Consider the following 24430-nt stretch of genomic DNA (forward strand, 5'->3'; position numbering starts at 1 on the left):
CTTGTGATTCTGGGCAAATCACTTCATCTCCCCTTGCCTAACAAAAAAAAAATGAATGTGTCCATCTGTAACAAAACTGGTGCTCATGTAAAGCGTTCTGATACCTGATCTCTTCAGGTCGAGTTTGCACTATATAAAACAAAATAAAAAATAGAGAGCTAAAATCCACAAACGCAGTCATCCATGAAGATAGAGTCTTTTGGTATACAGTGGCTAGTGCAACAGTAAAGAGCCACTTCTGCAAAGAAAACAAAATTTTCTTTGGCATAAAATATGACAGCGACAGTCCTCGTGACGCGACGAAACACAACGTAAAAACAGGAAGTGAGGTCTAAGGCATGTACTGAGTGGAAAAAGGTCTGCAACAAAGTGTGATCTGATTTAGCATGCAGTGAAAGATATATCCCCCTGTGCATACCTGTGCTCGTGCATTACCAGCCGCCACACCCCTGCTCCACCGCTATGATATTGCCTAATTAGCAGCCGGACTTCATTAATACGATCGCATGCATTTGCCACATTATGCAGATGTGATTCCTGAAGCAGCCCTTCAGTAATCACCCAAGTAGCACCCCTTCACTTTAAATAGAGGGCATACCAACACACACCCTTCTCATGCATGCATGAATGAATGAATGTACCTGTAGGCCTAAAAGGTGGCAAAAGTGCACTTCGGTGCCAAACTAGTGGTAGAAATGCACTCTATAAATGCAATAACTGGTGAGACTATTCCTAGTCTCAGTACAGTACAATCTACTGGTCAGACATGCATGGAAGCTAGTTGAAAATCCTAGTAACAGAACTGTAAATTTAGGTCATCCAATAAATTACGAGGCCGGAAGATTCAAAGAGAAAGCATAGGTCGGGCAATTCACATATTAATAATAATAATAATATAATAATATCCACATTTGTAAAGCACGAACAATCACCCGTAAGGGTCTCTAGGCGCTGGGGGCCGTCGGGAAGATTAAGCAAGCTATTGCCCAGAGTCACATGGTGCTGGGCTAATCTGCCGCCAGCGCCGGAGATCGAACCGTGATCCCCAGATTCTGGAGTCAGTCACCCTGGCCGCAGCGCCACACCTCTTCCTCTCAGGGCTTCTGAGCAAAGCCTCAGCAGTAAAACCATCCAATAGTCGCAGGATGGGATATATATTTTACTTGTTGGTTCAAATAGATATTTCAGTTCTTGCATTTCTTTCGATTTTATATAATTCTACAATGTTGTTAGTACTCAAAATAAATTGTAGCATGATAGGCACCTCTTTAACATTTTTTCCTGATATCATACTCTTTGTCAGGGGCGTAGCTTCAGGGGGGGTCTTTGGAGTGTTACACCTACCCCCTTCAACAAATGCATTTTCTGATAAATAGTTGGTGACAGGTGCTTTCAGTCAGGTATTGTGAGATGCCAGTCGGATTTCACCAGTAATTTTTACACACACACTAAAAAAAAACACACACACACACACACACACACACACACACACACTCACTCTTTTCTGAAAGTCTTACAAAATATTGGTTATTTTACAAAATATAGCATTTTCTCTCTTAATACTCCTACAATCCTCCTTCCTCTCCCTTTTCAATGCCCCTTAGGCCCCTCTCATGTACCCTGCTTGTCATATGATGTATTTAAACATTATATGCCAGCCTGATTGTCGGAAAATCTGAAGCCCAACCCCCTCATTCTTACTGACCATGCTACGCCCCTGCTCCCTGTACATGTGAGTACACTTACCGCTGACAGGCTGCCCAGGACAAGTTTAACCAGTTGCTTGACATAGGCAAAAGATGGCGCGCAGTTACTGTTCCGCACATGGGCGCTGCAGGCATCGAGCGCAGTCCGCACTGACACCCTGGTGTACACAAGATCCTCACACATGCTCAGCAGGATGCTGTTCAGATGCTCTCCAAGCTTGATTGGCTGAAAGGGAAAGGGGAGGGGCAGATATTTGAATGCGTGATGCTGAATACGTAGAGGGCTACAATTCCATCTTAAGTCAGTCCTCAAGTTCACACTATACATAAAACATCACAATATTCAAATCTATTGCACCTTGAACGAAAAAAAAAGAACATATATATTATAAAGTCATAACTCGATTCTCGAGTACTTTACAGGGTTGGTATTTTGTGACAATTCCAAAAAGTATTCATCCGGTCCCAAAGGTAAGTCAACGTTTCAAATGGCACACACAAATGTTATGTGAGGAAGTGTGTGTAAAACCTTCTCCATTACAAAGATGAAACGCAAACAAATGAATGCCATACCTAATTTAGAATAAGACTGCTGTTCGCAGTCATAAGCAGCAGTGCATTTCAAGGGTCTGTCAGCGATCTGGGAAACATGTTTGAAGTCTACAGAGCGCTGTGTGTCTAATTTTGGTTAGATTATGGGCTGGGCCCCTTGATACGCTGGAGTGAGTTTTGGACTCCAGTAAGGGTTGGTAAGGTGGAAACTTGTCTGACCTTCTTCCATCGTGAACCCTTCATTGCAATGGCAACTCAACTCTAGGCAAGCTTGAAGCGTTTTGAATCAACTGTTTTCTGTAACCTCGATTGGGCTCTCGTAATGGGCTAAGACCATTAACCAGCATCGGGCTCCTGATTCCCAAGGATCTGCCTAAGTGTTCTAAACATCTGATGGATGCTGGGGGATGAGGGGTGTAGTCATGGAAACAAGCATTGGCAAAGTTAATAGGTCTCATCTAAGAGATCTGTTGGCTTTTAAAATGTTTTGTATCTATGCTGTACATATCGTGGTTACTTTGCAGTGACTAATTAGTTAAACTAATTTAAGAAAGCACTATGATGCAGCAAGAGGCAATGCACTTTTTAGGTCAAGTCTAGCGCAGCGCGCATGCGCTGCCCTAGGAGAGGGCCTCTTGGAATCACTCCAGACTTTCTTAAAGCTTGTGCGTGTGGTTGTCACATTCTATTGGCCTTTGAATGTGGCTTTCAATAATGAAAGCAAGCAAATGGCCAAAGGCGGGTGCATGTCCCACCTCCCATGGCCTTTTGCTCTCGGGAGCGAGCACCGGCGTGCAGGGTGGCAGCTGCATTCATGGTGTGTCAGGTTATATGCAATTGCTGTGCTTTCGCTTTTGCTTGTTATAACCGTCGCTCAGCCAAAGTGCGCCTTCCTCTTCTCCTGCAAGCGCGGTGCATCATCTGACCACCGCACCGCTCTGCAGAATTCAGCATGTCTAATATTGTTTCATAATAACATTTCTGTGCATTCAGGTGCTGTGTGCTGCCGCCCAACCCCCACCCGATTCGCTGTGGGGCACTGCGCCCCCAACCTGCTGTGTGAGGAGGCAGGCTCTGTGCAGGGCTGGTGGGCTATGAGGAGACAGCTGCAGCAGCTCCAGGGCTGGCAGTGTCTTGCATGGTGAGACCTGCAGGAGGTGACTGCAGGGTCTGAGGTGAGTGCTTATGTCCGGTTGTGGAGGTTGCGAGACAGCTTGGCAACTGGGTTTTGTGTATTCGATTCTAGTGCACAGGACCCGTGGCTGCTGCTTGATATATTGGTGTGCCACTTTGTCAGGGCTCTTGCTGGGTTTGGGGGGCCGGGTTCGAGCCGTTATTGTGCAGCTGCGAGGGATCGCTGAAGGGCTGGATTCATGCTGAAATATGGGTGTTGCTTCTTCAGTGGGTGGATCTTTGTCCCTGTTGTGTTCAATATGAGGTGGCAGAGCTTGCCTATCTCGTGGGAGGAGAGTGAGGGTAGGTAAGGCTAGGGTTTGCCATTCGGGAGGGAATGGGCGGATGAAAGCCTTCCCATGGATAGACATCACAAAGTGGGTGGGGTTTGATCTGTTCTTACCAACAGTAAAGAGGTTGGCTTTAGCGTTCGTGAGCAAGCCCTGGAAGGAGTTTTGTGGGTTGGTACTATGGTGGGGGAGGCACCCGGTGCTTCTAGGGGCTTGGCCCATGTCAGATAAAGGGGGCGTGGTTGTGTTGTATATGCGTTGCTTCCTGGGGTAGCCGTGGAGTTATCTGAATTGTTAAAATGCATACTTGAGCGAGTGCTCATGTTTCCGAGGGCATGGTTTTGTTGACTATTGGCCCGCCTTTCCTGTAAGGTGGGCGTAAGTGTATTCTGCTTGTGGAAGGGGAGTCCGACACACAGGGAGCTGAAAACCACTTGGTGGGCAGTGTTGTTTGTGACTGGCCTTTTGGTGAAAGTGTTTTCGCAGATGAAATAAGTTGAAGGAATACAGTATAGTTAGCGACCAGGGTAGAGCCACTGGTAGAGTCAGATAGATTGAAATCAGGTTACAGGAAAGTTTCCAGGTCAGTGTTGGAAAAGATGTAGACATTCAACACTAGATGTTTGTTGATATCTTATTCAATTCATGTATGGTGGTTAACGGAAGGTATAGTATTCTCAGTTCGACCGTGGAGTTGTTTCCTTTACTTAAGATCGGAGTACTTGTTTGGATGCGGTATGGGATCCTATATGGATTTGTGGCCATGTTTATAATGGGTGCCAATTGATGAGGGAACCAGGATCCCTTTTGTGTTTTCTAGAGATGCTGCATGGTTAAACACTTGTAAGGTCCCAAAGGCGAGACCTATTGGCTATGCCAATGATTCTTTAAAGTCCATTTGCGCTGGGTGCATCATAGTCTTTTTAATTATTATTATTTTTAGTCATGTGGCACAGCATGCACACTGCTATACAGAGTAACTATAAATCATTCGGCAATTTCCATGCTGTACAGCATAAATAAAAGGCACTGGCAGAGTCAATAGTCTCTAAGGCGAGACCTACTTGCTTTGCCAATGCTTGTTAGGTCTCTGCACAAAACCCCAGTGATCATGAGCAAACCAGTTAATCTACCCATGCCTGTTAAAGGGAAAAATATGACATTTGGCAACAAATCCTATTACAGAAAGAAATTGCACCTGAGTCCATGTCTTGGTGAAAACACACTTGGAAGCAGATAACATCTGTTGTCACAATAAAAGCAGATAACATCTGTTGTCACATTAAAAATGCATTTCAAAGGAGAAAAGGGTTTCTTTGAAGTGTGTGTGGCACAGTAAAACTCTGCTACAAATGGCAAAAGGTTCAACAAGGCTGACAGGGAAGAAGAAAAAATAAAGGAGTACTTTGTTCACAGCACGATTCGTGGAAGGACAGTAATCACGCTGAAGCAATCAGTACTTGGTCCTTGCTCCAGCCAAAATGAGAGGAAGTGAAGCCAGTACATGCTGGCCAATGAGAAGACAGCAAATATCAGTGACAATGAAGCCAATTAATGTTAAGAAATGGACAGGCAGCAAGCCACCTGTTGTATACAGATTTCTCGCAAACAAGACCTTAAAAGTTTTCAGGTGACTAAATAATGGCGGGCTAAAGGCGGTAAACATTTTTGGTCTTTCGCCCAGTAGGCCTTGTGAACAATGCAGAGGACCTTAAAACATAATCCTTACTTCCACCTGGAGTCAGTGAAGCGTTTTTCAAAGCTAGTTTGATATGATCGCATTTGAAAAGGTTAAGTAATCTTCTAGCAGGCTTTAGAGCAGGCTTCTCCAATGAGTGGCTCATGAGCTACTGGTAGCTCTATAGCTACTTTCCTGTGAGCAGACCCACCTTTTAAAGGAGAGGTTTCTGCTCGGTTGAATTAATATATGTATATCAAAATTGAAAAGTATAGATTTGATACAAAAATTGGTGTGTTTTCAGAATTCATGAAGTGATGTTAGGAGACAAAAGGGTACATTTCCAAATATATTTTTAATGCGGATATTTAAGTGATATATCATATGGCACTTGGAAGAAGTATTACTAATATTAACTTGGTGTTATACATTACCCATGTAGAGGAATTCCACATTGGCAAAGCAGCTTTTACATGCCTGACGGCAACGGAGCATGATGCTCTGAGGTGATCAGTGCTGGTAATCCTGCAAACAGTGGCAATGTAATCTTGTCTATGTGGTCACTATTACAACTCTATTAATAACAGTAGCTGTGGATGATTTTCATTGAACATAAGCAGGTCTTGTCATGGAAAATGTTGGGAGTCCCCTGCTTTAGATCCTGTCAATGAGTTTCTTTAGGAAACTTAAATAGAAGAAAAAGCAGTAGCTGTGGTGTTTCTTGAGAAGCAAGCTGCTGTTCAGTCTGGAGAAAGGGAAGAATCGACAGTTGTGCTGAGGTGGGGACACAAAGGACTTCAGAATTAATTTCCAGGTCTCTCACTTTTGATTAAGTTATTAAAGGTGTTCCAATTCCAGGGAATAAGGTGAAGGACAAAGATTCTCATGTCCTTCCTCTCAGCAGCTGTTTTGGATCCATTCTTGTAGAAAATTATGTCCTTCATCCATTCAAAGACACGGTACCAGCATATAGTGATATTTATCTGGGTGTCTGAGTTAGTCCCCATCCATGAGTGGATTTGGGTTTCATTGGTGTGCATCTGGAAATTAGGCTGGAATTTCTCAAGGACCTGAGCCACAGGGCATACTTAGATATTGAAGAACAAGCGAGAGAGGTGATCCCTAGCGTACGCTGCAGAACATCAATCATGAAGATGGTTCACCTGAGGTGCGTCACATTTATTTAGTGCAACTGGTAGGAAAGGATTTGATCCAGGTAGCAACAGAGATACTAGCCCAGTTCTTCAGCCTGTAAATGAGGATTCCATGTTCCAGCATATCATAATCTCCAGAGTGGTCAAGAGGTAAAAACATAGTGCGGTTTTCTAAATCATTGAAGAGAAAAAGAGCTTCTCGGGCTATGGGACATTTTGTGCTCCCAGCAGTTCTGAACCCTGGCTGGTGATCATGAGACGTGGTTGTTTCCCACATGCTGTTTGAGTAGTATCATAACCTCCATTTTCATGATCTTGATGAGATACGGAGATTACAGAGATTAGTCGATAGTTTACAAGGATCTTCAAGTATGGGGTGATTGTTTGTTTGACCGGGCCAGGTCAAACCTCCTATCATGTTAGTGATATCTCCAATGAGCAATGGGAGGAACTTTTGATGCCTGGTGGTGGTTGCACCCTGCTGTGGCTAGTGAATGTAGCAATGTTGTTGTGATACAAAGGAGGTGTCCTTAGGGGCATCTAGGTAAGGCAGTTTTAAAACGATGCCAAAGAGATTCTTTAATTGGGGTGTAAGCAGTGAAGATGGGTTTTGTAAAAGTAGGCCTTTTTGGCTTTCAGTATCACGGTGGGAACGTCTTCTCAATGGTTTTCAGGGGAGTATATTTTATATTGTTTAATTTTTGTAATTTGTGCTGCAAGTTATAACTGTTACATTTCCACTCAGCTAGTTTCTTGTTGAAACATCTGACAGGGAATTTGATGCAGTTTTATTTTTCTAGGTTGATGTATTGCAGCAAAACTTATCGAACCAGGCTTCGAGGTCATGTCATCTCAAGCCTATTCCAGTTCAAATAGGGATGGGTCACATGCAGGTTTGGCCACTCTAGTGACCAGCATTCAATGTCTCAACATCTCATCAATGGTTGATGAGAAGGGATCAAACAGAAAGTAAATTACCTAATCTCCTGCTTGAAGGCTGCTGGTAATACTTTGGTCTGTCCACTAAGGATCATTAAGTCAGCACAGCTTTGGCAAATGTCTATACCACATAAACATTTGCAGCAGACATAGTAGACTTTTTTGAAAGAACTGTGCAGTTCTTGCTTTCAACCAAGTGCAGTGGTTATCACACCAGGCTATGCAACTGTGAGAAACTGAAAACAAATATGTCCCATTTGCAGGAGATCTAAAGTTTGTTTTGTTCTGATCCATTTGTTTTAACCATTTTTCTGAATAATAGAGTTTCTTCAGGTCCACTATCTTCACCATTCTTCTTACTCATCTACTCAAAGTTGTGGGTAAGGAGAGGATTACAAACTAGGCACCCATTAGGACATGATTCTATTTATAAGCAAGAAGTGAAAGTGGGTTGGGTGACACCAGAATGTGAGGGATCATAGGGGCTGACGGAATCTCAGAACTTGTGCTTGGACATAAAGCTCTCGTACATGACCTCCATTACAAAACCATGACCTGTGTATCAGGTTTGTCTGGCCCTAGAAGAAGCTCAGGAAACTTCAAGAGGATGATCAGTGGGTAAACAGGATATTTGGTTTCAGGCTAAGAAACTGCTACTCAAACCACTCCTGATAGCCCAGGGACACAAGATCCCCACACAGTCGCAGAAAGAGAGACCAACAAAGAAAGAAAGGAAGGTTTGTGATGGTCCAGTTTATCAAGGTCAGAGGCTTTGTTCTCACAGAGGATTGGTATTTTGAGAAGGCCTCTGTAAAGAATGCAGTTGTAATTTTTTTTTAGGGTAGCGTAGCTAGGTATTTCTCTCGGTAGAAGTCCAAGGAACACGAAGTATGCTGCCTTGCATCTTGCTAGACTTGTGTCACATATGAAGTACCCATACTTGACAGAGTAGACCATTCTGAGGCTGCTGATTCTGAGTGGGTTTTAGAAGGTACAGTTTCTTGAAATAGCACAAGGTGTAATGGGTGGTGGCAATATACTCTTTTTTTTCGACATTTACCTTGTTTTCCTTTAATTACGTCCATTCCCTGGCAACATTTCGGAGACTGCCATCAACTTTGGTTGATGTATGAGTTGGTAGCTATCATACTAAAATGCTAAAAGAGCATGCCTTTGACAGCACAAAGTATTATGATTAGACCACCATCCTCAATTCGAAGAAGGCAGAGGTATGGTATTTCTACAGAACTGGGAGAAAAAATGAGAACCAGAAAAAGGTTTTATATTACTTTCCAAGCACTGTTTCCTTCAAGCAGCTTCTCAGATTCTCATGTCTAACACCCTTAAAATCTGAATAGTATACACTTTAGGCCCCTAATCAAGCACAACAGTACAGGTAATAATTTAACTAGGATCTAGCCAAGGCCGGCTTTAGGGGTGGCTTACAAATATTGCACACAGTGTTAGGTGGCATGACACACAGGGATATGGGTCATGTTTTCCCTTTTGTCTGCACCAAGACACGCAGCCTATAGTGACCGTCTGCATGTGCTTGGTGAGGGGTCCCTTAGGGTGGCACCATTCATGCTGCATCCCTTAAGGACCCTCTTTAGTGCCTTAGGCCCTAGGTACCACTATACCATTTACTAAGGACTTACAAAGGGTGCTAAAGGTATTGCCAATTGAGGTACAATTGCACAATTTTGGGAAAGAGAATTGGCACTGGGGAGATGGTTAGCAGGAACCCAGTCGACTTCCAGTCAAAATCACAGCATATAACAGGTAAAAAGCGGGGTGACCATGTCGAAAAGGGCACTTTCCTACAGAGGTGAACTGTTCAAGAGATACTACAGCAGAAAATTGTCTCCTCCCACGTTCTCTGTCATGTCTAGTCGTCTCTCATATGCACTTTCTGATTTACGTATTCAACTGTAGACCCACATCTTTAGCGGAACCTAAATGATGGACACCTGAGGACTATTTATTTTTCTAACTGCTTAAAATTCTGGGAGTACAAAGATTCCATGTTTCGAGAAGGAGTCCTGACAGGAATCTGATGGCTCTGCCCAAGCATTTGCCTACCCTGGACTGTGTTTTCAGCACTCAAGATCTCTCATTATGTTGCCTGCATGGCTGGTCTACTGAAGCCCTCATGCTCTTACCCAAGACAGATGGGGTCACTTTGATGATGCTTGGACGATGCAGGGAACCGAACCCAGTACAAGCAAAGACACCAGCAAGAACAAAGATTTACAGAACCTGCTGTGAGCTGCGGAATTATATATTAGAATGAGTCAGAAAAGTCTCTCCAAAGTAAACAATAGGCGGTACAGAGTGATACAGAAAAAGAACATGTTTACTCAATAAATATGAAATACTAAGTACGTATGTACACATTCTTTGACATCAGAAAAGAAACTGCGAGGGACGTGTTTTGTAAATGATTTAAAAATACTTGACTAAACTTAAATTGTTTATAGCAAATCATTGACCAACATGTGATAATGTAAGAGGTGCAGTTTACCTGACTTTGTGGAACTTCATAATCTGCTCCCCAATACAGTGTCATACCAAGAGAGTAAATGTGAATCTGCAAAACAAAAAAACAAAAAATCAGAAAGTTCTGTTGGTTCAAACACATATCACAAGCTCTTTGCAAACAAACAGAGGCAGGAACAGCCGATCATCCATTTTTAACCCTATGTGGAGTTGCCAGAGGCATCAAAGGTGAGATGAAAACTCAACTGGTCTCTTGATGCCAAGTCTTCATCCTGGTAAGCTAAGGGTGGATGGTACAATTCTTTCAGAATTTTAAGAATGGACTTTTAGGATCTCTGTCCTCAAAATGTTAACATTAAAATGTGCCGGCCTTCATTCTCCAAGCCTCATGGCATGTAAAAGCCTTAAACAAGGTGTCACCGAGGAAAGCCCTAAATTTGGAGCCAGGCAGTAAATCCCACGTCAATATACATTCAACATTCCTTTATTTTAATGGTGGACAGAATATCATTAATCACAATATTCATCCTGCACAAACTATGGTTTAAATTATCTTTATCAATTCTCAGATATGAAAAACATTTTTTTTCAAAGTCCTGCCTAACAGGGGCTGGCATGGAAGAAGAGTCTATACCAACAGGCAAAGCAGATGGTTACACATGTCAACATGTCGCACTGTTTGTCTTAGAAGCAAGATGAGGGGATTTAACTGGCACTTTAAAATGTACAAAACGAGTTTATACATTTATAGTCAACGTACTAGACGCTTGGATCTAGGTCCACGTGGGCACCGGCGACAATGGATGTGATGGTGTTAGCCAGCAAATGCTAAAAAGAGTAGTCCAATTCAGTGGCAATCTTGCATGTAAATCTACTAGTCAGCTAGGCCGTTCAACGGGTTCTCATAATTTCGTGTTAGTCTGAGGTACATTTAATCAGCTGTTGCCTTCTCCTTAATGTCTCTCATCTATGTGTCTATTTTGGAAATTCCAGCCCATCGTTTTTTATCTGCATTCTCCTCTTCTGCATAAGTAGTGTGAGATGAGAAGCCCCTTTCCACATCCTATTCTCATCTTAATCCTGAAGACAGTACAAGCATGCCTTTGGGGCAGCTCAGCATACAGGTCTGTGCTCTTTGGGACTCATCTGCCAGTATGTGTCTAGCAAGGGCACAACCGCGTCAAGTGGTGTGATGGTGATTTTGGGATGCTGTATTTCAGGAACGTGTAGCACTTCTTAGATCACTGTTATGCGTGATTTTCAGGGTGATGAGCCAGTGAAGGGGGGGGTTATTGAAATGCACCAGTAGAAATCAGGTATTACTTGAGCAGTTCTTAACATGCTGCAGTACACCTTATCCTGACAAGAATTTCATCCTAGCAATCGACCCCTCACCTGCCTACAAATCAAATCACAACGCCGTTTAAGGTAGGTCACTTTGAAAGACTTTGTATAGCATTACTGGCCATACAACAATAAACTGCAATATCTATTACAAAATATCTCATCCTTTATGACTATTTGTAAGGGGTTACAACAGGGGATATTTGGGGGAGAAACGTGATAAGTCAGATGTTTTGACTTGATCCTGGGCGAAAACGACCTAATCTGTGCCAGCTTTTCAAATTAACCACTGTCTAGGTAAATGTGTTTCAATGAGATCAATTGGATTTAAATGTTTTTTAAAGTATTTTAGGTTGAAATCCTGACACTCTGGTATGGATACCAGGATCTACTTTCAACACTGATGGACTAGACAATATAATAAAGATTAGATGTCAACATTTTACTATACAGTGGCACAGGCCAAGCATGGTTCTCACTGGTCAACAATAATTGTTTGTATATGCATACCATGATGATTATACCCCCTTTCCCCTCCCTTCTCCTTCCCTTCTTATTTCTTCAATAAACTCAAACTTAAAAAACAATACCATGTGGGGGTGTACAACATATCAAGCTGTCTTAGTTAGTCTTTAGTTGGTCTTTTTTAGACCCTCGATGCATTGCAACACATCTGATGAACACATTCCAGAGGTTTGTGATCCAGGCTCCACTGGTTCTGCAGTAACCCACAGAGCATAAGGCGAATTAAGATTACATTCGGCAGATGATTTCTTGGTTCTTGCGAAAGTATTTGCGTGTATATTATTTTTCATAGGTCAGCACAAGAAGAAAATTGTAATCAAACGCGAATTCATCGCAATTCAATACAAAGGCTAGAAATAAACATGAGGTTCATTTTGCAGTTCTGCCAGAAACTTTCATATACCAAGACTCTTCCTACTAAAACTCCACGACATAACCCAAAACCGAAGCATATAATTAACTGGGAAGGGACAAAAGTTGGCACTAAAAGTATATGACAGGCACAACACTTTGTGGTACATTTTATTAGGTAGCCAAGGGGCCAAATTCAGCACTAGATTAGAAGTAAGTTTCAAGGAAAACTGGGATTTTTGCTGTACACATACTAAGCCAGAATCAATTTAAAATTACAACAGAGAGCACGGCCTGTAGAACACATGCACCGATCTAAGCCTGGTGCACTGGCAGGTTAACTAGTGCAAGTGGCCCATGACTGAACACCCGCTTAATCCTCAGGTAAGCCCTAAAGCTGGTCGTTTTGGATTTCAAGAGTTGAATGCATTACTTCTATAGGATAGGAACAGAAGAACCAGAACAAACCCCTAAGACGAGAGCAGATTTCTCGGCCAGACGAGGGAAATTTCATGGAGTATCATCACGAGTTGGAATTCAGTGCATCGTTAAGATAGTTTGTGATTGAACAAAAAGGTCCTATGTATACTACAGGTGTAATAAATAGATAATGTATAACATCGCAACCAGAATAAAAAATGGCCATATTTTATAATGTATAAATATGACAGACAATTATGGAGTCATACAAATTGCAAAATTGGAGGCAGTTTGCAGGGGCACAACTCCCTCAGTGTGTGACGCAGCCTGGGAGTAGTAGGCCCTTTAATTCTTTTTTAAAGCTTTTATACGAAGATACTGTCCGGATGCCATGGCGGCTCCTCTACTAAGGCGGAGGAGCATCGCCCACCGCTTTGAAACAGTGCAAGAAAGTAAAAATAAAATTATAATAACGTAATGTTATTATCATTTTATTTTGTCCTTCTGCAGCAGCCTTGTGTTACAGGGCAGGGCTACTCTGCTCGCAGGGGAGGAGTGGTAGCTCCCAACTAAGTGCACAATGACTGTTTGGCCAGTCATCTCGGGCCGACCAAACAGTCATTGCGCACTTCGCAAGTTCTCCACGTAGGCTGCATTACAGCCTACGTGGAGAAAATGCCCACGCCCCCAGTCCCTGGCTGAGTGCCGAACCACGACGCTCAGAGCACTCACAAGGCTGCATTGCAGCATGGTGATTGGACAGGGGAGCCTGGGCGCTTACCAATTGCAATGCTGCAATGCAGCGTTGTGATTGGTCAGGGGAGCATGGGTGCCTACTTCCTGTTCCGATGAGAGACGACAGAGACACGGCAGTAAGGTAAGTTTAAAAAAAATTATAATCACCTTAACTCCCCCCCTCAACCCCGCCCGCCACCCCTTTACATGCAGGTCGCTACTGTTCTAATGGCAGGAAGATTGGATATCTAGCTATCTGTCATTTTGATTAAAGGAGCAAGTGCTCTTCTGATCTGGTGAGTCAAGCACATTGTGGGGCTGAGATATTGGTTTGGTAGCACCCAGTGCTTTGAAATAAGGAGGGTTTCAGAGAGACCTAGCAACACAAAAAGAGGTTGGTCTAACGAGAGCAGGACTGTACGATGTATCTATTTACATTATCCGGACATGACCACTGGACAAAGTTTAAATGGTTAATAGCCAATGGAAATTTTTGAAGAAAACTACTGAATAGTTGTTCATGAAATGAATGAAGCATTGTGTGGAAAAGATTGCACAATGTGAAATCAATCGCTTAAACAATATATTTATGCTGATTTCTCAGCTTTAATATACAGATGTTTCAGATTTTATAAACACCAATGGATAATACAGGGATGAGAGAAAGCAAACAAAAAAGGAAAAAAAAACACATTTAATGGTATAATACGTGAAGAAAGTTCACAAATAGCATAAAATACAGTTACCGACTGGGACGCAGTATAGATTAATGGCGTCACTCTGCCGGCAGGATAAGACAACACACAACTGAAGGTGAACATATGCTAGGACAAGGAGCTCCATCAGGGTCTGTTTGGGGAGCTTATATATGGGCCTAATCAAGACTATACAACATAAAATGTCGAAGTTAGACATTATGCAATAAAAAAACATTTTGTGACCTGTAAATATACGAAAGAGCCAAGTATGGGCAAGTACATGAAGGCCAGGAGGGGCTCCATCTACCTGGCTTTCATGGACTTGTCCAGTGCTTTTGACACCGTTAATCGGGAGACATTGTGGGGACTAATGGTGAAAATGGGTATTGAAGAGGCTCTCATCTCCCTTCTGCGTAGGCTTCATACTTCCAATACAGATGCCATAAGATATGGGCCTCAGGGGGGAAAAGACTAGGCCCATTGTCTCCACAGAAGGTGTTCGGCAGGGGTGCATTTAAGCTCCATTTCTATTTTTATTGTACACTAATGGCTTAGAAGCGTTTTTAATATAGAAGGAATTTGATTTTCCCAGTATTGGGGGCAATCCAGTCCCATTGTTATCTCATGTGGACGACACCGTGCTAATGACAGCTAATAGCCTCCAAAAATCACTCAAAGTTTTTACAGATTTTATGTCAGCACTGGATCTAAAATTCCATTTTATTAACTCATATATTATGATGTGTGGCCCCAAATCAACAAACAAGAAAATTCGCTGTAAGGGGTAAGACCATCGATAAGTTGTCTAATTTTACATATTTAGGGAACATTTTTAATAATACAATGAATTGGGATTCCCTCCTCACTGCAAGGGTTCAACATACTAGCTGGGTTGTGGAGGGGTTATTCATCTTTGCCTGCAAGCTATGCCACAAGCCAGTGGCAGAATAGGTTTCCCTCTACAAAGCCAAATGCTTATCTGTTGCATCTTATGGGGCAGGAGTTTGGGGTTACCACAAAAGCCGACACCTACAGGTCTTGGAAAACAAATTTATAAAAAGGCTATTGATGACCCTAAATAGTGCCCTCACACTTTTTTTGATCATGAGCTGGTGCTGGACTATCTTGAGGATCGAATAGATATTGCCCCTTTGGACATAAATCTGGCTATCTGAGGACTTAATGTTCTCAAGGGAAGTTATTAAGGATTGTAACAACTTAGATAGCGCATTGTCGATCCCTCAGCTCCGTTTCGTGAAAGTTAAACTCCATGAGATAGGCCTGGGGCACTACTATAACAACCCTGCTAGTATACACACAAATGCAAAAGCCATTATAAAAGAGGCAATTTGTTCTGGGGCAAATATGCACTGCTTACAACTGGTAGTGGCAGAGCCCTCATGCTTGTTCCCTGCACAACAGCAATTTTATCTAACTTTTACCACCAACGTACATGCACGATTCTTTTTGACTAGATTCCGTCTATGTACCTTGCACTTTCTCGTGGCATTCCCCAAACAATCAGGATGGGTTGCTAAACTAACGTCTTGCTTGTGTGACAATTTGGCAGCTCAGAGCACTTTATGTTGTTTTGCCGTCTTTAAAAAGAGGAGATGGAGAACATTTTTAGCCCCAGCTTTGAGGGAAATCCTGCCATGTACTTATATTTGCGGTTTAATTTTTTTGCACTCTTTTTCTACTTTACTTATTTGCACTGCAGTCTCTAATTATATTAAAATTGCAATGTCTATAAGAAAATGCTATGAGTCACAATAGATGAACAGAACTTTTGTAACCTTTTAAATAATAATTATTCATATTTATGAAATATTATGGTTGACAATAAAATCTGTCGCATTGGGCACTTGGTGTTAGGGATTATATCCCCTATCTAACTGTTTGAATGCTATCTATTGTTCATTTTTACTGATTGTATCCATGCCTCTGTACATATACAAAGAACAAAACAAGTGCCAATACTGTATGTGTTTTCACCTCGAGTTTACGTAGTGAACTGAATTAAACAAGAACACTAGCCACAACTTTGTCGTTGAATTTAATCAAAAAAGTGTTTGCTATTTTATAAACACTGCATTTTTTGTTTTTTTGTTAAGGTTAAATAAAGTACGCTCATTACAATACAAAATACATTACAACATTAATGACAATACTGACAATACAAATACATTTGTTACAATTTAGACACCTGTGCACAAAAAGAAGAGATTTGTTCTACCTAACATACATAACAAACAAACAACACATTCAAATCACATTATATACAATCTATATACAGGCCATCAGTCTGTACATATACGGCATGAAAATGTTAAAGTGTAATGTATGTCTGTGAACAGAATAAAGTTACTTTGACTTGACTTGAAAGAGCCACGTATGGGAGGGCGCATCATTAACCAAGTATTGAAGCTACCCGGGACATTAACAAGCATTTACAATGCAACGGTCTCGGCATTGTTAAAGTTGGAGCTATTGGCATTGCTCATGACATTATTTTTGTTTATGTTTTACTGAACTGTGATCAGCGGGTGTGCCCGGTAGAACTCTGGCTTAGGGTGGGGGCAGTCTGCATGCAGGACTGCCTGGAGGGGGCTCCTTGAACTTGGGAGGGAGGAGATCTATGAAGGAGCATTTCCTAAACTTCAGTGCGGGACCTAAGTGACGGTGAGCGTCTGTACAACTGGGTTAGGACAAGGAACCCATCCCAACAGGGAAAAAGTCAAACTAAAGTAAAGAAGGGGCTTTCTGAAAGGGGCCTTCGTTCTGAGCCTGGGGTGGGAACAGCGGGAGGGGGGGGCAGGACAGGTGACGTGAAAAAAAGCTGTGCCTTCTCAACACTCCTATTGTGCATCTCCCGAGATTACAGCTCGTGCGTGGGGCATATTTCACATTATGAACGGAACCGCTCTGTTTTACTGTTGTTTGATCTGTGCACTGAGGGGTTTTAAAGTTCCTGAAGGGGTCTTGAGGGGACGGGGTCCGGTGTTCAACAGTCAGTATACATGTTTTGCTGTCTGCTGTGAGAAATGACTGTTGTGACCAGTGACTTCAGGGAATGTTATTTTGATGAAAATCTCTCCCCAGCAGCCCACGATGTATGTTTAAAGCCCAGATTTTCATCATTTAAGACTTTGCATTTAATTTTTATTTGTTTAAAATGCAGCATTAATGACAGTGCATGTAGTATAAACGTGAGTGAGGGAAACCAATGATGAAAGCTGACCATTTCTCCCACCAATGACCCACACTCACCGGGGCCGGGATGCCAACTCTTCCTGGTACCGCCGCTCCTGGTGCGGGTCTTTTTCCGGTTCCTGCGCGGGAAGCTGGCTCCCCTGCAACCGCACGCACAGCCCGGATAGCAGCGGCACGGCCATCACTGGCGAGGCGCCGTTAACACAGAAGAACTCGGGCCGGGGATATGACATCGATCCGGCGGCGGCCATCTTAGAATGTCAATGTCTCAATCATAGCAGGCAGCGATGTGGTAGTGAACTGAGAGCGGTGACTGATTCAATTCCAGTTTAACACTAAACCTACATTTAGAATTGTTTCTAAGCGTAGACTGAAAATTGGACAAAATAGTTAAGCGCTAATTTTTATTTTTCAGTTTTATATTGCGCAACTTGTAATTGAATAAGATGAGTAAACAGTAACACGAAACTCAAAACTAACATATAGATTGGAAGATAAATTATGCGCTTCGAATTTGTATTTAACGTGGCAAAACTTCCCTAAAATGTCCACTTTTCTTTATAAATCATACAACAGTTGACGTCACGCAGCAATGAGAACCAAGGAGTTCTGACGGTGATTCCTGCCTGCAGTGTGGAAAGCGCTCGGTAAGCCACGAAGGGGTACTCTGCTCAGGCCCCCGCCATGGGGGAGAGAAAGAAACACGAGAGAGAGAGAGAGAGAGACACAACTGCCTTTCTCCGAGGTCAAGCAGAGATGCCTCGGAGAAAGGCAGCGGCGGTTTCGGATTCGGGGGCGTGTTTTTTTTTCTTTTTCTCTCCTCTTGCCATTGGCTGGAGGAGAGAAAAACATGCCCAGAGAAAAGTATCGAAAAAAAACGCCCCCGAATCCGAAAAGGACGGGGTCTGTTTTGCGAGACAAACCTCTTCTCCAATGGCTGGCCAGCATTTAAGAGGCCAGCCAATGGAGAAGAGGAGAGAAGAGGGGCGGGTTCAAGCCCCTCTTCTCCAAGTCATTAAATCTCGCAAGCGAGACTGCGCAAGCGCAGCCTTCGCTAGCCGAGACCTAAAAATGCAAAACGTCTGCACCGCAAAATAAGATAACGATAGGACGGCCTTGCTAATAAAACACAACATTAAATAACAGAGGATAGCAAAACGGAGCATCACAGACTCCTAAGGAATGTACGTTGTGGTAATAAATAAAGAAACACAACGATAAATAAGAATACTCATCGTAATTTCATTACACCCACATCGAATTATAATGAAAACAATACCTCAACTCTGCCATTCCCAAACACAGTTTGTAATCCGGCTTCTAAATCTCTTCAACGAAAAGAAAAAAACATGTTTTTTCCTAGTATGCAGTACACGGCAATCGTAAACTTCCTACTTTTGACACCCAGTTCAAAGTTATCCTATCAGCGAAGTCCTACTATATATTTTAATCTGAAACCCCTTTCTGAGTTACCTTTTTTAAAATCCTGAGAAAGAGAACTATGTTTATGAATACTCCATGCTCCGAGTCTGGAGGCAGCCCTTAATTTGCAGTAGCTCTTCTGGGTTACAACAAGAGACTTCAATGATGAGGTTGTAGTGCAGTCAGGGAATCAGTTGTAGCTAGAGGCCTATTCACAAAGGCGTGTAATAGCAAAATAGAAATCCTTTAGTACGTGATTAAGTACACTTGCATACCTTTGTGAACTGGCCCCAAACATCTAACATGACAATATTAAGGGAATGTTATGTTACGTTAAGGGATTTATAGAGCACGTGGCTCCGCAACAAGGGGGCTTCCCAGTGCTGAGCCTCAGAAATAGAAAGCCGATGCTAATAGCGTCTCAAGGAAGAGCGAGGAAATTAAGAGGAGAACAACCATGTCTTCAGAGATTTCCTGAGTAAAAAATAGTTTTGAATATTTCTAATGGAAAGTGGAAGTGTGTTCCAAAGGGTGGGAGCCTGAGCACAAAAGGAACGACCGCCAGATCGGGACCTCCAGATATGGGGAACAGTGATGGAGTTAAGGTCAGCTGAGCCTAGGTGGTGGGAGGGTTAGTAACAAGATAAGAGATGAGACAAAATAGGAGCTCTTTGGGAGAACAGGATCTTGTGGGCTGTATTCAGGGTCTTAAAATGGATGTGCTTTGTTACTGGAAGCCATTGCAATTGGCGAAGGCGGCCAGAAACAGGGCAAAACTTTGGAAGGGAGAAAAGCAGCCGCATTCTGGGAAACCAAAGTCTTGATGACTGACTTGTTAGTGCCAAGGAACAGGATGTTACAGTAGTCAAGTCATGACAGATTTACTGCTTGAATAATGGTTTGGCGAATGATAGAACCAAAGAGGCCAAGGATTGGTTTGAGGCTTCTCACAAGCCCGACACAGGTGCCAACCACCGATTTAGCTTGTTCCTCAAAGCCAGGTTACTGGCCATGGTGACTCTAAAGTTTTTTATGGTTGGCTTGAGTACGGGGGAGAACCGAGAGAACGGAGTCCCCAATGGCTGTCACAAGAAAGAGAATGCTCATATATGGGGAGTGCAAATAAAAAGAACTGCCTCCCCTTCTTTGCACTTTTACTAACGGGAAGTCGGATATTTCGGGCTAAGTAACAAAGATATATAGAGTATTGTAAAGAGAACTCCTGTAATATTCTTCCCCATACTCATAAATGCGTTTCCAAACTGACCCATAGTTGGCAAGCTGATTTTGTTGAAAGGTGAAGTGCCGATGCAGAAGTGACTTTTGGAATGTCCATGGAGGCATTTTGTTTGCCAGGCGAGTGAATAGTACTAAAGACAGAGAGAGGGAGCGAGATACCTGTCAAATGCAGGTGAATTGACCGGGATGCAGTAATTATGATGATTACTTAAGAGTGATGGAACTAACAAAACCATCTACTGATTCAATGATATCAAGTGCTAAAGCTGGGTCCCGGAAATCGAGCTAACACCGAGCTCAGATGTGGAAAAAACAGGGATTTGCAGATAGTAAGAAGGAAGCTGGCGTTGGCGGTTGATGTGGGTGCAGGGGGGATCAGGAAATGTCCCAAGCAAAAGTCTTTGTAATCAATTTGTTACCTTTAAGTCACCGACAAACGTGTTGCGTCATGGCGCAGTGGGTGTTTTGACTTCAAGAGAAAACGAATAAATGAGAAACCAGAGAAGAAATGTAATGTAATCGCTCTGCTCTTTCACTACACGGAAAGCGACAGCGCAGGAAATATTGTGAATCAAAAATACATATGCCTGTGATAATATATGAGGAGTTTAACTCACTACAACTAGAGAAAACCGAACAAACTGAACATTCCTAATCAAGGGCAATTCGAAGTCTCAAGCAATAGCAGCCTGGCTGAAGGGTATGAACAGGCCTGGACCGGTTAGGTAAGGAAACTTAAAAAAAATATATATTTTTTATCTCTGAGTCTGAATGAAAAAATACATGTATTATTAATGGATGCAGTAATAAAAATGTACTTCCGATTCTATAGAAAAGAATGGAATGAGGAAGAAAGATTTTAGCTGTCAAGCTTGAACCATTCCATCGACCCTCAGGGCATTTTCTTAAGTAATACACTAAAGTGTGATAAAAAAAAAGTTCGTTATAGGACACTGAAAAAGTGAGTCCTGACAAACCTGGTATCTGTTATAAAACTAATACAACTTAAAATGTTTTAATTAGTACCCATGCACTCCCGTTGCTCGTCTTCCATGCATTTTTAGTGTCTAGCCACAAACATCTGTAGCTGTTTGGTAACAGCTAAATAGTACCAATCTACCAGGGGTATGGCATATCACAGATTTTTACACTGTGCCGCTGAAAACCATTAAGTTACAAGCTAAGAGGGTACAATCCTGTCATGTTTCACAATTTGAAATGGAAGGCATAAGTGTACCATTCTGTGGACACTTTAGGTACTAAAGTTAGGCCAGATGTGTTGGCCCTGGCAAATTATTGTTTTGTCATTGCTGTAGTTATTACATTTAAATTAAATCTTTTCCTGGTGTTCAGTATTTTTCTGCACTCGTTTGAAAGTAGAAATTAAGAATGAAAAATTGCCAGCTACAGATGTGAAGGTATTATTAGGGTTAATTTAAGGGAAGAGATTATGTCATCTCTGGAACCATAATTAATTTCTTTTTTTTTAAATTTCAAATAGTTTTTTATTGATTTTTCAAAAAGAATGGTACGAAATGATACAAATGAAATCACAGTGATAATAACTAAATAACAATAATATTGACATATGATAAAACCAAGGAAAATTACAAAAGAAGAAAAAAAAAAGATAGCAAGTTATCCAAGTGCGATGCAGTAGGAAAGGCAGTTATGTTAGAGAGGTACAGGTGGATTATCAATATCACCTTCTACATGCAATCTATGGTGCATTACAGGCGTACAATATAGGACATAGCAAAATCACTACGATACGTTATAGGAAAACAATCCTATGAAATATGATCTTTAGCAATGGTGGGGCAGGTGGGAGGACTCCTTTTAGGGAACGATGAATCTGGATACGGCGTTCGTGTGATGGAATGTAGTGAGATGGGTTTCACGGTGGGTCAAATGTAAAGGAGAAGGTATTGAGGGACCTTCATAGTTTCCTATGTGGAGTGCGCCAGGGAGAGGAATGTAGGGAGATATTGTCAGCCCCTCTAAGGAAGGCCAACCATTTTTGCCACATTCTGAAGTAGACTTCTTTGGAGTTCTTCCACTTACTGAGTATTAGTTGCAGGCCAATGTAAGCAGGGCTAAGAAATAGCGGTCATTCACATCTGGAAGCATTGGGTCCCAAAATTAATTTTTAGTATCAAACACCAGAGTGTGCACGTGCTCGCTATCAATTACCTGTGGCACAAGTTAATGACTTACTACATAAAGACACATCTTCAAATCATCAATGCTGGATGCTATATTTCTTGTGCACAATTCCGTTTTTTTGTTCGAAACCTCGTCTACATCAAGGGGAGTGGCTTGCAGCTTCCAAAAGGATGTGTATTATCAGAGGGGATATCCATATAGGTGGATACAAAATCCACTCATGACCCGTTGTATAGCTATTATAAACATCTGGCTTCACCTCAACGTGAGGGCTATCAGCTGGTATTCCCTTTGTTTCACTACAAAGCTGCTACACTAGGCATAAAGAAACGCAGCTTTACAGGGTGTGACAATAACTTAACAAAATGGTGGTTTTGTGATGAAACAATGTATTTAAAGCAATATATATATACACACACACACACGGAAAACATTACCCTGTAATCATCTGTTCGTAGTGTGCAGTGCTGTAGACGTACATGCTCTGCATATTCCTGTCATGTAGTGTTGGGCCCGGATGTTTGAAACTTATTTTTCTTCAAAGAAGTTCGAGACCCAAAAGCTGGTGTGACCCTGCCCTTTCTCCACAATGCAACAGCACACTTGCTCCACCTCAGATTATTTTCCCACTGAAAGAGTGAGTGGTGTATGTGGAGCACAGTGTTAAAGACAGCGTGGTGTGTGTAGTAAAGAAAGTTAACATGCATGGAGAATATCGGTAAACATAGCCCACTTTCTGGGAGGAGGGTGAGTGCAGGTGACTTTATAGCACTACATGCAATTAACGGATGGTTACAGTTTAGGGAACATTTTCCATTTGTAGGATGTGTGGCTGTAGATACACATACTATACAGTGACTATAAAACAATCTCTCTCTAAAGCAGTGGTTAATCAGCAGATTATGCAGACGTCTTAAACAGTGTTCCAACAAAAGTCTGTTGACACTTTAAAAACATCAAGACAGGAGTGATAAGTGAAGGTATGAGGAGTTTGTCAAGTAGCAGCTGTGCAGATTATCTGTTAAAGGAATGTTACCCAGAAATGCTAACGTTGCACCATTTTTGCATGTTCAGTGGGCTCATGGTGGCACGGGTAGTGTGGGCCACTGCATAGTAAGTTTAAATACACTTAACTATTCACCTGCCAATGCCAGCTTTGCAACTACTGATATACATACTCACTCACTCATACAACCACTCATAGATCCATACAGCTACTCACACACTCACAAAACCACTCCCAGATTCATACAGCCTCTCACACACTCACTCACACACCCATAAAGCCACTCACATTCCCATTCACACACCCACACGGCCACTCACTCAACTACTCACTCACCAAACAGCCACTCACTCAGCCATTCAGCTAACAGAGCTACTCATTCACCCGGAGAGCCATTCACTCATCTACAAAACCACTTACATAACCATTCACATATCAATACAATCGCTCATACTTCCACTCACTAATCTATACAGCCATTCACACAAATATGTACTGTGCAAAACATCCACTCACACACTCACTCACTTACCCAAACACCCAGTCAAACTGCTACTCACTTGCCCATATATCCACTTACACACACTCAGACATCCCTAGAGCCACACACACATCCACCACAATCAGCAATACAGCCACTCATACACACACTCATCTAACCATACCGCCACTCACACAGACACTCACTCGCCCATACAGCTACTCACACACCCACTTATTCACCTATACAGTCACTCACACACCCAACCATTCAGACACCCACTATCACACTGGTACAGACAGTCACAGTGCCACTCAGCTGAGATATATTAGAGCTGACATATATTAGAAACAGTATCACTCATTTGATAGTACAAAAAGAATACTAATTTAGCTTATGCATAAGCTTAGTATATATCTTTAACTCTCAGAAACTTTTACAAAAGACACTCACGGAATGATTTCATCAGTGATGTCATTTGAAATGTCCTCAATGATATAGACAGTGATGTCACTGACCATGTCATGAGTGATGTAATATGTGAGGTCATAAGCAGTGTATTGCTAGGGCATAATTTAGATTTAGCTCAATAACTATAACTGCTGAATTTCAATGGTTTTGTACGAGTGAAATCTGAGCCTAACTTTAATGTCCCTATAACCTTTGGCAGTCGCCAGTAGGTAGTTATAGTTAGGACCAAAGTTTCCATAGGAAAAACGTGTTTTGTTTTTCCATTAAATTTGGTGCCGGTTGACGAATCTTCACGAAATTTTCACAAAACTTCCCCTTTTTCGTTCAGCTGCTGTGTTGAAAGTTTCGGCTTGATCCATAAAACAGCA

General features: G+C 42.1%; 1 protein-coding gene across 8 annotated transcripts in view; it reads right to left on the reverse strand.

The window, feature by feature from the left end:
* PTPN13 (protein tyrosine phosphatase non-receptor type 13) overlaps window positions 1-24430 on the reverse strand; it is an 830096-nt gene that overhangs the window by 542655 nt on the left and 263011 nt on the right. For all 8 annotated transcript variants that reach the window (XM_085636547.1, XM_085636545.1, XM_085636546.1 and 5 more), the window contains exons 4-5: window positions 10017-10082; window positions 1747-1932 (exon numbers count right to left, since the gene is read on the reverse strand). In XM_085636547.1, coding sequence (XP_085492673.1) covers window positions 1747-1932; window positions 10017-10082 — 252 coding nt within the window. The remainder of the gene's footprint in view (window positions 1-1746; window positions 1933-10016; window positions 10083-24430) is intronic.

Source organism: Triturus cristatus, chromosome 2_1, assembly GCF_964204655.1.
Source record: "Triturus cristatus chromosome 2_1, aTriCri1.1, whole genome shotgun sequence".
Lineage (NCBI taxonomy): Eukaryota > Metazoa > Chordata > Amphibia > Caudata > Salamandridae > Triturus > Triturus cristatus.